A 12500-nucleotide genomic window follows, 5' to 3' on the forward strand; every position below is an offset into this window, starting at 1 on the left:
AGGTAGGCTAATGATGTAGCGTCACGTGATCACCTGCAGCCAGTGATAACTAAGGGGGCGTGTCATCACCAATTGACACGATATGTCAAACGTACACAGTGATCCGTGTGTGTTCGGCAAAAACACCCGACACGACGTGTCAGGTGTTTTGTCCTGACCTCCGTCTCCACCGAACCCCTGAGACCGACTCACCGAACCCCGAGGGTTCAATCGAACCAAGGTTAAGAACCACTGGTCTGGAGCGTTAGCATTAGCCCGTGGGGGCGTGTCTGTGTTGGGTTAGCTGTGGAACGTTAGCATTAGCCCGTGGGGGCGTGTCTGTGTGTCTCAGGTGAAGAACAAGGCGCCGGCGGAGGTGCAGATCACCGCCGAGCAGCTGCTGAGGGAGGCCAAGGAGCGCGAGCTGGAGCTGCTGCCCCCGCCCCCCAAGCAGAAGATCACCGATGTGGAGGAGCTGAACGACTACAAGCTGAAGAAGAGGAAGGTAGGGTCCCGCCTCCTCCTGTCTGTGTGGGTGTGTCCTGGGGGCGGGGCCACCCACAGCCTTCTGTGCTTGCAGGGCTTTGAGGACAACATCAGGAAAAACCGGACAGTCATCAGCAACTGGATCAAGTACGCCCAATGGGAGGAGAGCCTGAAGGAGATCCAGAGGTAGGGAACCCGCCGGTCCATGTGGCCCCGCCTCCGGTGTCTGTCCATTGATCAACACGGCCGTGCTGTCCCCGCCCCCAGGGCACGCTCCATCTACGAGCGGGCGTTGGACGTGGACCACCGGAACGTGACGCTGTGGCTGAAGTACGCCGAGATGGAGATGAAGAGCCGGCAGGTGAACCACGCCCGCAACATCTGGGACCGCGCCATCACCATCCTGCCCCGGGTCAACCAGTTCTGGTACAAGTACACCTACATGGAGGAGATGCTGGGGAACGCGGCCGGCTGCCGCCAGGTGTTCGAGCGCTGGATGGAGTGGCAGCCAGACGAGCAGGCGTGGCACTCCTACATCAACTTCCAGCTGCGCTACAAAGAGGTGGAGCAGGCGCGCTGCATCTACGAGCGCTTCGTACGCGTGCACCCCGAGGTGAAGAACTGGATCAAGTACGCCCGCTTCGAGGAGAAGCACGGCTACATCGCCCACAGCCGCCGCATCTACGAGCGCGCCGTTGAGTTCTTCGGCGAGGAGCACGTGGAGGAGAACCTGTTCGTGGCCTTCGCCAAGTTCGAGGAGACGCAGAAAGAGGTGGGTGTGGCCTCTGCAGGTGCTGCGTGTGTGTGTGTGTGTGTATGTGACTGACGCTTCCCCCCCCAGTTCGAGCGCGTGCGGGTGATCTACCGCTACGCCCTGGAGCGGATCCCCAAGCAGCAGGCGCAGGAGCTCTTCAAGTTCTACACCATGTTCGAGAAGAAGTTCGGCGACCGCCGCGGCATCGAGGATGTCATCGTCAGCAAGCGCCGCTTCCAGTACGAGGAGGAAGTCAAGGTGCTCGCCGTCACGCCACCACCGGGGCCTGGGGGGCATCCTGGTGACCCAGGGGGCATCCTGACCCGCATTCTGCTTTCAGGCCAACCCCCACAACTACGACGCCTGGTTCGACTACCTGCGTCTGGTGGAGAACGACGCCGACGCCGACACGGTGAGGGAGATCTACGAGAGGGCCATCGCCAACGTGCCCCCCCTGCAGGAGAAGAGGCACTGGAAGCGCTACGTCTACCTGTGGATCAACTACGCCCTGTACGAGGAGCTGGAGCTGCAGGTCAGCATGGCGCCGCGGTGATGCGTCACCACGGTAACACTGGTGACGGGTCACAGCCCAGAGGTGACTCTTGTTTGTGCCCTCAGGATCCGGAGCGAACCAGGCAGGTGTACCAGGCCTGTTTGGACCTGATCCCCCATAAGAAGGTAAGGTTCAGCCTGGTTCTGCAGACGACCCGGTTCTGCCACTCCCCCTGCTGATGATGCGTTTCCTGTCCTCAGTTCACGTTCGCTAAGATCTGGCTGCTCTACGCCCAGTTTGAGATCCGGCAGAAGAACCTGCAGGGAGCCAGGAAGGTGATGGTAAGACCACCTGCCGTAGGTGTGGCCCCTGCAGCGCCGCGGCCTGACCTGACCACATGTCCCCCCCCCCCCCCCCAAGGGCGTGGCCATCGGGAGGTGTCCCAAGAACAAGCTGCTTAAGGGCTACATCGAGCTGGAGCTGCAGCTGAGGGAGTTCGACCGCTGCAGGAAGCTCTACGAGAAGTTCCTGGAGTTCAGCCCCGAGAACTGCACCACCTGGATCAAGTTCGCCGAGCTGGAGACCATCCTAGGCGACACCGACCGCGCCCGTGCCATCTTTGAGCTCGCCATCGGGCAGCCACGGCTCGACATGCCAGAGGTGGGCCAGTAGAGGGCAGTGGAGGCCAGTAGAGGGCAGTGGAGGCCAGTAGAGGGCAGTGGAGGCCAGTAGAGGGCAGTGGAGGCCAGTAGAGGGCAGTGGAGGCCAGTAGAGGGCAGTGGAGACCAGTGGAGGCCAGTAGAGACCTGTAGGGACCAGTGGAGGCCAGTAGAGACCAGTAGAGGGCAGTGGAGACCAGTGGAGGCCAGTAGAGACCAGTAGAGGGCATTGGAGGTCAGTAGAGACCAGTGGAAGCCAGTAGAGACTAGTAGAGGGCAGTGGAGACTAGTAGAGACCAGAAGAGACCAGGACAGGCCAGTGGAGACCAGTAGACACCAGTAGAGGCTCGTAGAGACCAGTAGGACTGAGACCTGCCCAAAGCACCTGGAGCTCTTTATTACTATATTATTATTATTACTGTTATCATTGATTTATTATTAATACTGATATCATTACTTTTATTGTGACTATTATTGATACAGTGATCCCTCATTCCTCGTGGTTAACGCGTTCAGGACACCCAGCAAAAGATTAAATTCTGTGATAGAACGACAGTTTATCTTATTATTTATGGTAATGTAAACGTTTCTGAACCCCCCCATCCTGATATTAAACCACCTTCTATCTGTGTTACCTCTAAAACACTCTGATAGACTGTTTAAAACACTTTGTGTTAAAGAAAAGTCACAGGAGGAACCATGAGTCTGAACGCAGACGCTGTCAGCCAATAGCATGAGTGTACGGTATCACATGACGACATACTAAAAATGTGTGATGTAGTGAATCCGGGCATCTTGAAGCACGAATCATAATGACCTTATTACTGTTATTGTTAGTACTATTACTATTAACAATAATTATTTAAAGCAGCTTGAGGCCAGTACAGCTTTTGGGCTGCAGTGGGATCAGTGTTACTGATCAGGGTTATTGATCAGCAATCAGCTTCATTGGTCTAGTTCTCCTGCTGGTTCTGCCCCCCCCCTGACCATCTCCTGCCTGCAGGTCCTGTGGAAGTCCTACATCGACTTTGAGGTGGAGCAGGAGGAGTTTGAGAACACCCGGACGCTCTACAAGCGTCTGCTGCAGCGCACGCAGCACGTCAAGGTGAGTCCAGCAGCCCTCCTGACCCCCTCCACAATCCCTGACACTCACTGAGCTGTGACCCCGCCCCCCCAGGTGTGGATCAGCTACGCCCGCTTCGAGCTGTCGCTGGAGGGGCCGGACCGGCTGCAGCGGGGGCGGCAGATCTTCGAGGAGGCCAACCGGAGCCTGAGGAGCTGTGAGGAGAAGGAGGAGCGTCTGATGCTGCTGGAGGCCTGGAGGGACTTCGAGGAGCAGCTGGGCCCCCCCGGCGCCGCCCAGCGCGTCCAGCAGCTGCTGCCCGAGAAGGTCAAGAAGAGGAGGAAGCTGACGGCCGAGGACGGGGTAAGGGGCGGGGCTGACCTCACGCTGATCTCATGCTAACCTCACTGACCTCACTCTGACCTCACGCTGATCTCTTGTGCTGCAGTCAGACGCCGGGTGGGAGGAGTTCTACGACTACATCTTCCCTGAAGACGCCGCCAACCAGCCCAACCTCAAGCTGCTGGCCATGGCTAAGATGTGGAAGAGGCAGCAGAGGAAGGAGGACGATGACGACGAGGCGCCGGAACCCGACCCGGGGATGCCAGAACTTGACCCGGGGGCACCGCGGGAGCCCCAGAACCCCCCCCGTGAGAACAGCGCCGGAGCAGTACCCCAGACGACAAACCACGACGAGGACGATGACAGCAGCAGCAGTGGGAGCGACGGAGAAGAGCCGGCCAATCAGAGCAGAGAGGAGGAGGAGTCGGCCAATCAGAGCAGAGAGGAGGAAGGGCCGGCCAATCAGACCAGAGAGGAGGAGGGGCTGGCCAATCAGACCAGAGAGGAGGAGGGGCCGGCCAATCAGAACAGAGAGGGGGAGGGGCCGGCCAATCAGACCAGAATGGAGGAGGGGCCTTAGAGCAGAATCACCTCAGGACACGTTTTCTACTTTTGTAACAAACATCAGAACATCATGTCTTTATTGGACCATTTTGTACAGGAAGTGGGCGGTGCCTGGATGACATCATCACCTCAGTGATGATGTCACTGGATGTTATTCGATGTCCTCGGGTCTGACGGGGTGGGGCAGCGGGATGATGGACTTCTTCTCCGTGTCCCTGGACAGAGCCTTCCTCATGTCTGCAAGCAGAGCGTCCTGTTAGTGGGGGGGCAGCCCCCCCCCTGTGTGTGTGTCATGTTACATCATTAAAGTCACTTCAGCATAGACCCGTGTGTGTGTGTGTGTGTGTGTGTGTGTACCGTAGGCGTCCTCGTCAGGCTCCCCGTTGCTGGCGGAGTAGTACTCGATGACGGTGCGGTACACGCTGTAGCCCAGACGGCGGTACATGCTCACCGCCACCTGATTGGACACCCGCACGAACAGGTCCACGAAGAACCCGCCCTTCCTGCGAGACAGGGGGGAGCCAGGCGTGATGTCATCGGCACACCGGTCCTCGCCCCCTCCTCCCCCCCAGCGACGGGACCCACCTCTCTGAGATCTCCTCCAGCATCTCCATCAGCTTGGCGGCGAGGCCCAGGCGCCGGAACTCGGGGGCCACCGACAGGGCGGTCACATGACCGTGCCACTCCTCCCTCGCCACGGATCCCTCCGCCTTCCCCATGACTGAAAGACGCCACAGTTAGATACGGTCCAGATGACCCCCCCCCCCAGTCTGGGTCTAAGGGGTCAACCGTGCTGGTCTCGGTCTAAGCGGGTCCCCCCTGCCGGTCTAAGGGATCTACCCTGCTGGTCTGGGTCTGAGGGTCAGAGGTGATGAAGAGGAACTCACTGTAGCCCATCAGTTCCCCCCCAGGAGCCTCGGCTACGATGAAGTACTCGGGCCAGTGGGCCAGGTACTGCAGGTAGAAGGGGATCCCATACTAGAGGTCAGAGGTCAAGGACAACACAGGTCATTAGAGGCTCTGCTAGCAGTAGATAAAGCTAGCTGGTCTCAGGAGGATACGGTCTCTGTCAGCGGGTCCAGGTTTCTGTGGACCAGAGAGATGCTAGTTAGCAGCTAACAGATGCTAACAGACAGGTGATGCTATGTTAGAAACATGCTAAGTTGTAAACACATCGTTAGCTAGAACCGGAGCTGAGCGACTTCCGGCGGCCCGATGTTTGCAGAATGTGTCACGTGGTTCAGCGGGCCGTTCCCGACTCTCCGGTTACCGGAGGACTCAACCCTGAATCCCGTCGTTCCGTAACGGAGCTCGTCTCCAGTGGTCTCCGGTCACACCGCCGCTGCTGAACCCGCGAAAAACACGTCACGACCACGGACGGCTGCTGACGTCACAGACCCGCTCCGTCATCAGGAGGTGATAAATGACGCGTTTCACTCACATGTTGTTGAATTTGAACAGATCGTCGCACATAAACGGCCTCAGTGTTGTCATGTTGTCTGGCTGCGGTGTTTCCGGTCACGTGGTGAGGAAGGCGGGCTCCGGCTGGCTGTGAGCGGCCGGCGGAGGGAGCAGCGCCCCCTGCCGTCCGCGTCCTGAGCCTCCATGTTCGGATTGAAGCCCTTAAACGGGGTTAAAACCCGTTCAGCGGTGAACCAGCTGCTCCTGAACCTCCACGGGTTCCTGTCAAACGTTCCTGTTTCCCCTTTCTGCTCCAAACGGCTCAAACGTGACGTCAGTCCTCCAGACGGCAGGGGGCGGGGCGCCAGAGCAGCAGCTGCTGTTTCCCACGAAGAAGAAGAGGAAGCGGAAGTGAAGGAGCCGCGTCCTTGTCCCGCAACGGATCAAAGATGAACAGACATTTGTTTGTGAGTTCGTGTCCTGAACTTCTTCCGTCTCCTCGTTACTCGTTACGGTTAAGATCACGAGACGACAAGACGTGACGTCACACTGCCGCACCCCGGCGTTAGCTTCATAGTTAGGGGTCAAAGCTAACGCTAGCGGTAACTACCTCTGGAGGCGCTAGCATTAGCTTAGCTTCCTCCAGGCTGTTGTTGTTTATAAACATGATTAACATGATTAACGTTCACGCGGGACTGTAGCGGCTACTTCCGGCTCTTTGGTGTCGCGCGGGCTGACTTTGCTCTTTGTGGTGTTCCCAGGCGCTCCAGCAGGTGGCGCGACGGACCTTCTCCAGCTCCGTCCGCCGGCAGGTGAACAACAAGGTCCCGAAGAAGCAGAAGGTGTTTCAGGTGAGACAGCAGAGGCCCGCGGGCCGGCCGGCGTGTTCACGCGCGTTCACGTGTCAGTCACCAGGAACCACCGGGGCAAGTTGGTCAGCTGTGTAATCAATCAATCGATCAATCAATCGATCAGCTCTGAATGGGTCTGGGTCGTCATGGTGACGTGGGTCCAGGGCGGAGTCACACCTGTGGTCACATGTCCACTGTTAAGATCCGTCTTCCTGTTTGTCTCCTGCAGGATGACAACGGTCTACCTGTGCACCTGAAGGGCGGCACCAGCGACGCCCTGCTGTACAGAACCACCATGGTGCTGACCGTCATGGGTGAGCCCCGCCTGTTACACCGCCTGTTACACCACTGGTTACCTGTTACACTAACTGTTACACCACCTGTTACCTGTTACACCACCTGTTACACCACTGGTTACCTGTTATACTAACTGTTACACCACTGGTTACCTGTTACACCACCTGTTACACCACTGGTTACCTGTTACACTAACTGTTACACCACTGGCTACCTGTTACACCACCTGTTACATCACTGGTTACCTGTTACACTAACTGTTACACTACTGGTTACCTGTTACACCACCTGTTACACCACTGGTTACCTGTTACACCACCTGTTTGATCACCTGTTAGGCCACCTGTTACACCACTGGTTACCTGTTACACCACTTGTTACACCATAAGTTACACCACTGGTAACCTGTTACACCACTTGTTACACCACTAATTACACCACTGGTTACCTGGTACACCACTAGTTACACCACTGGTTACCTGTTACACCACCTGTAAAACCACTGGTTACCTATTACACCACCTTTAACTCCACTGGTTACCTGTTACACCACCAGTTACACCACTGGTTACTTGTTACACCGCTGGTTACACGTTACACAACCAGTTACACCACCAGTTACCTTTTACACCACCAATTACATCACCCATTACACCACTAGTTACCTGTTACACCACTGGTTACACGTTACACCACCAGTTACCTGTTACACTCACTGTTACACCACTGGTTACCTGTTACACCACCTGTTACACCACTGGTTACCTGTTACACCACTGGTTACCTGTTACACCACTAGTTACACCACTGGTTACCTGTTACACCACTAGTTACACCACTGGTTACCTGTTACACCACCTGTTACACCACCTGTTACACCACTGGTTACCAGTTACACCACTGGTTACCTGCTACATCACCCGTTACACCACTATTTACACCACTGGTTACCTGTTACACCACCGGTTACCCGTTACACCACTAGTTACACCACTGGTTACATTTTACACCACCTGTTACACCCACTGGTTACCTGCTACATCACTAGTTACACCACTGGTTACCTGTTACACCACCTGTTACACCACCTGTTACACCACTGGTTACCAGTTACACCACTGGTTACCAGTTACACCACCTGTTACACCACTGGTTACCTGTTACACCACCTGTTACACCACTGGTTACCCTGTTACACCACCAGTTACACCTCTGGTTACCTGTTACACCACTAGTTACACCACCTGTTACACCACTGGTTACCAGTTACACCACTGGTTACCAGTTACACCGCTGGTTACCTGCTACATCACCCGTTACACCACTAGTTACACCACTGGTTACCTGTTACACCACCGGTTACCCGTTACACCACTAGTTACACCACTGGTTACATTTTACACCACCTGTTACACCACTGGTTACCTGCTACATCACCCGTTACACCACTAGTTACACCACTGGTTACCTGTTACACCACGAGTTACACCACTGGTTACCTGTTACACCACGAGTTACACCACTGGTTACCTGTTACACCACCCGTTACACCAGTTGGAGTGGACCAGCATGCTTTGTGCTGTTACTTGCCTTAGCCGCTAACCCCTCCTGGCTCTGGTTCTGTCCACGTTCATCTGGACACCGCTGCTGTCTTTAGTCCGACACGTCTGTCAGAACGGGTTAGACTAAATACGTGTGGAACACGTGACGTCATGAGATCAACAGGAAGAGGAAATTGACCTCAGTGTTGGCTCCCGTGTGATGGCGGTGACCCGACTGACGGTTGTGTCTTTCTTCCCAGGCGCCGGGTACGTGGTCTACGAGCTGGTGAAGGCCGCCTTCCCCCAGGGGAAGGCCTGAGTCTGTCACAACGCAGCGTCTGTGGCGCCCTCGTTTGGTCATGATGGGATTGTGTTTCACTTTCATGGGATCAATATTTATTTCTGTACTGTGATCGCCTAAAGATCAATAAAGAATGTTGATCAAAACCTGTTTCCTGTCTGCTTCCTATCTTTTTACTGTCTGCTTCCTGTATCTTTCTGGTCTGCTTCCTGTTTACTTCCTGTCTGCTTCCTGTCCGTCCTGCTGCTCTGTTTCCATGTTTGGATTAAAAACTTGTACTAAAATGTTTCCTGTGTGAAGCAGCGGCTGCTGTTCCCATGAGGAAGACGAGGCAGTGACTGGTAGAGCGGCTCGTCCAATGCTTCAGAGATCGGTGGTTCGATTCCCGCTCCCGCCCAAAAAAGAACCTCCGGAGGTGAGCTGACAGTGGGAGGAGTCAGCTCACCTCTGGAGCACTGCCGAGGCGTCCTTGAGCGAGGCGCCGTCCCCCTCACAAGTTGGTCATTTGGGGCGCACCAATAAAGGAGCTGCACGTCACTCTACCTCCTCTGTATGCATACAGGCCTCCCGTGTGTGTGTGTGTGTGTTCAGGGCCTGTACACACACACACACACATATATGTGTGTGTGTGTGTGTTCAGGGCCTGTACACACACACATATATGTGTGTGTGTTCAGGGCCTGTACACACACACACACACATATATGTGTGTGTGTTCAGGGCCCGTACACACACACATATATGTGTGTGTGTTCAGGGCCTGTACACACACACACACACATATGTGTGTGTGTTCAGGGCCTGTACACACACACACACACACATATATGCATGACTTGATTTGAACTGACTAGAGTGCTACTAATCTCCCTGAGGGGATGATAATCAGTACATTTTTTTAAAAGGAAGACGTGGAGGAGCTGCTTCCTGTCCAGGTGACACACACTTGTTGGTGAGTTTGTTTTTGTCTCCTGGTAATTGTTTACACTTAACACCAATGCGTGGTGTTAGCTTCACAGCTAGGGCTCAAAGCTAACGCTAGCCATAGCTTCACAGCTAAGGCTCAAAGCTAACGCTAGCCATAGCTTCACAGCTAAGGCTCACAGCTAACGCTAGCCATAGCTTCACAGCTAAGGCTCACAGCTAACGCTAGCCATAGCTTCACAGCTAGGGCTCAAAGCTAACGCTAGCGATAGCTTCACAGCTAGGGCTCAAAGCTAACACTAGCCATAGCTTCCTCCAGAGAAGCTGGCATTAGCCTAACTGCCGTGCTAGCCCTCATTATAATGTCATAGTGTTAGTACTGCAACCTGTGACCCAGCCTGGTCTCAAACTGGTGAGAATTGATTGATCGATCAATTGATCGATCAATTGATCGATCAATCGGCGCCACATCAGTAACAGTTGTTCCAACAGGATCAGTCCAGTGACGTGATTGGTGGAACCCTAACCATCACCCTCCAGTGAGCAGAGCCGTGCCGGGTGTGAACCTGCAGGCGTGCGCCACTAGAGGGCGGCGGCGCCCAGCGGGCAGTGGCGGGGCCATGTGTGAACGGTTCCGTCTGGAACCTCAAACAAACATCAGAGCAGAGGGAATGTTGGCCCCACCTGGACCCGGACCTGGACCCAGCGCTCATCTGGAGATGAAACCTGGGGCGCCTCCGCTGCACCTGCTTCCAGTTAGTCCTGAGGAGGAGACCCCAATCCAACAGCCCCGCCCCACAGGGCCCGGCCTGGGACAGGGGGCCGGCAGGTCAGGTTCACCTGTCTGAAGAAACCAGGTCACACAAACAAACAAACAAACAAAGTGAAGGCTTCTGTCAATAAATAATTCCAGACCAGGAAGAAATCTGAAACATTCCTGTTAGCTTTAGCTCAGCTTTAGCTTCGGCCTTAGCTTCAGTTTTAGCTTTAGCTTTCCTCTTAGCATCAGAGTCTGTGTCTATGGGGTCCAGGTGTGAACCGGGTCCCGTCTATGTCCAGGAGGATCGACAGTGATCCTGATCCTCCAGGGGTTAGGGTCAGGGGGTCGGTTCCCTGTTGGGGGGGGACCCAGTGGATCCACGAGGCTGATGGTCCGTATGTGGTCCCGGTCGGAGCCCAACAGAAACCCCCCCCAGTGGAGGAACCAGGAGTGAGACCGGTGCCTTGGGGCCTCGGGACGGTCAGTCGGTTCCGTTGGTACTGAGACCTGATCGGTTGTGGGTTTGAATCCCACCGACACCTCCAGCGTTTATTTCCTGCAGTTCTGTGTTCTAGACCAAGGTGACGCTGTGGTCCAGTTCAGCATCCAGAGCCTCTGGGGTCAGGGTCTGACCCCAGACCTGGTGCGGTCTGTGTCCGGGTCCGCTTTGAATCCGGACTTTGGTTCTCCACTCATTAATGGATTTAAGTGACGTCACGACTGACTTAACTCAATCAAAACACGTTCAGAGCCGGGACCTGATGGATCCGCTCCGGGCCGGGACGGGGAAGACAGACGCGGGTCGGGTTGTGGTTCAGTTCTGTCCGGTGCGGCCGGTTCGACCGGGTTCCGACCCGGTTCCGACCGGACCAGGGTCTTTGCGGGGCCTGCGTGACGGGACCAACCCGCGGTGATGCGTTCAGGGGACGCGTGTCATATTTTCCTGACGGGGTTCGGACCCCGTGCGCGCCCCCGAGCCCGTGTTCCAGTAAAGCAGACCCGCGTCTGCCACCGGCCGCGCGCACAGGGGCTCCATCAGCGCAAAGGAATGCAGAGAACTATGTAAAAGTTTCCGAGAGTGTGTGTTTGTGTGTGTGGAGGGGTTCCAATCCCGTCCCGGCCCGGTGGGTGTCGTCAGACTCGCGGCGGGGCGGGAGCAACCCCCCCGTTAAGTAGCGGACCGGAGGAGACGCGCTCCACTTGGAACGAGGCTCCCGACGCGTCCGGGACTCGAACTGCTTTGACTCCACCGGACACCTCCCTCTGCCCGGAGCCGCCGGGACTCGAACCCTCCACCGGGACTCTGCGGACACCCTCCTCCCTCCGTAGGTCAGCCCGAGCGGGTTTCACGTTTCCACGCGTGATGCTGCGGGTCTTCCCGGTGACGCGTCCCGGGTCTCCGCGCGGACACTTCCTGCGGTGCGTAATTGCGCGCGGCGCCAGGTTCCCCCGCTCGGTTCCCCTGACCGGTGGGTCGGTTCCCCGGTTGTACCGGCTCAGCCTCGTCACCAGACACGGATCTGGACCCGGTCCAGACCCGAACCCGGAGCGTGAGGGGCTCGAACGCAGGGGCGGGGGGGGGGAACGTGTCCCGCTGCGCGTCTCCTCCCGTCAGAACCGAACTGATTTCTCTTCAGATTCATCCGCGCGCGTGAATCCGGACCCTCGCGCTCCAGAACCTGAACCCGGATCGGGTCCAGGTTCTGGATCGAACCGGGCCGGCCGCGGGGCGTGTTTACCGGCGGCGTCAGACCAAGCGCGTACCGGGACGCAGGTGACGCGCCTCCCGCCGCTGACGCGTCCTCTGCTCGTCCCGCAGCTTCACGCAGGAGGAGCTGAAGATGAAGATGAAGATGAAGATGAAGATGAAGCATCCAGCGGCTGCGCTGCTGCTGCTGCTGCTGTCGTGCTGTCAGGCCCAGGATGAAGGTAACGCGCTCCTCCTCCTCCTCCTCCTCTTCATCTCCTCCTCCTCTTCCTCCCTCCTGTCTCTTTAAATGTCGCTGCTGATCTGAAATAAAAACCACGTCAGACGCGCGTGCGCGTGATGTTCCGACCCGCGAGCCCCTGTGATGTGATGTTTTC

At 56.4% G+C, this 12500-nt stretch overlaps 4 protein-coding genes across 6 annotated transcripts in view; 3 read left to right on the top strand and 1 right to left on the bottom strand.

The window, feature by feature from the left end:
* The window catches only part of crnkl1 (crooked neck pre-mRNA splicing factor 1), a 5606-nt gene extending 1250 nt beyond the window's left edge, over positions 1-4356 (top strand). Inside the window, exons 2-12 of the mRNA XM_068341972.1 lie at positions 332-484; positions 560-651; positions 733-1237; positions 1307-1477; positions 1560-1751; positions 1838-1897; positions 1973-2053; positions 2133-2372; positions 3375-3476; positions 3549-3797; positions 3883-4356. Coding sequence (XP_068198073.1) covers positions 332-484; positions 560-651; positions 733-1237; positions 1307-1477; positions 1560-1751; positions 1838-1897; positions 1973-2053; positions 2133-2372; positions 3375-3476; positions 3549-3797; positions 3883-4356 — 2319 coding nt within the window. The remainder of the gene's footprint in view (positions 1-331; positions 485-559; positions 652-732; positions 1238-1306; positions 1478-1559; positions 1752-1837; positions 1898-1972; positions 2054-2132; positions 2373-3374; positions 3477-3548; positions 3798-3882) is intronic.
* Positions 4357-4436: 80 nt separating this feature from the next.
* naa20 (N-alpha-acetyltransferase 20, NatB catalytic subunit) lies at positions 4437-6030 on the bottom strand. The gene is made up of 6 exons (XM_068341973.1): positions 5782-6030; positions 5402-5426; positions 5228-5318; positions 4926-5061; positions 4698-4843; positions 4437-4577 (listed from the first exon to the last, which is right to left on the bottom strand). Exons 1-6 carry the CDS (start codon positions 5832-5834, stop codon positions 4492-4494), a joined length of 537 nt encoding a protein of 178 aa, XP_068198074.1. The 5' UTR covers positions 5835-6030; the 3' UTR covers positions 4437-4491.
* A 21-nt stretch (positions 6031-6051) lies between these two features.
* cox7a2b (cytochrome c oxidase subunit 7A2b) lies at positions 6052-8880 on the top strand. Its single transcript, XM_068341974.1, has 4 exons — positions 6052-6208; positions 6503-6592; positions 6822-6906; positions 8691-8880. Exons 1-4 carry the CDS (start codon positions 6191-6193, stop codon positions 8747-8749), a joined length of 252 nt encoding a protein of 83 aa, XP_068198075.1. The 5' UTR covers positions 6052-6190; the 3' UTR covers positions 8750-8880.
* A 2701-nt stretch (positions 8881-11581) lies between these two features.
* Positions 11582-12500, top strand: part of col12a1b (collagen, type XII, alpha 1b) — a 60783-nt gene continuing 59864 nt past the window's right edge. For 2 of the 3 annotated variants that reach the window (XM_068341754.1, XM_068341759.1), the window contains exons 1-2: positions 11582-11740; positions 12235-12344. In XM_068341754.1, coding sequence (XP_068197855.1) covers positions 12257-12344 — 88 coding nt within the window. In that variant the 5' untranslated portion in view covers positions 11582-11740; positions 12235-12256. Of the gene's footprint in view, positions 11745-12234; positions 12345-12500 lie in introns of all 3 variants that reach the window. The other variant, XM_068341755.1, reaches the window with a different exon arrangement.

This window comes from Antennarius striatus, chromosome 19 (assembly GCF_040054535.1).
Source record: "Antennarius striatus isolate MH-2024 chromosome 19, ASM4005453v1, whole genome shotgun sequence".
Taxonomy (NCBI): Eukaryota; Metazoa; Chordata; class Actinopteri; order Lophiiformes; family Antennariidae; genus Antennarius; species Antennarius striatus.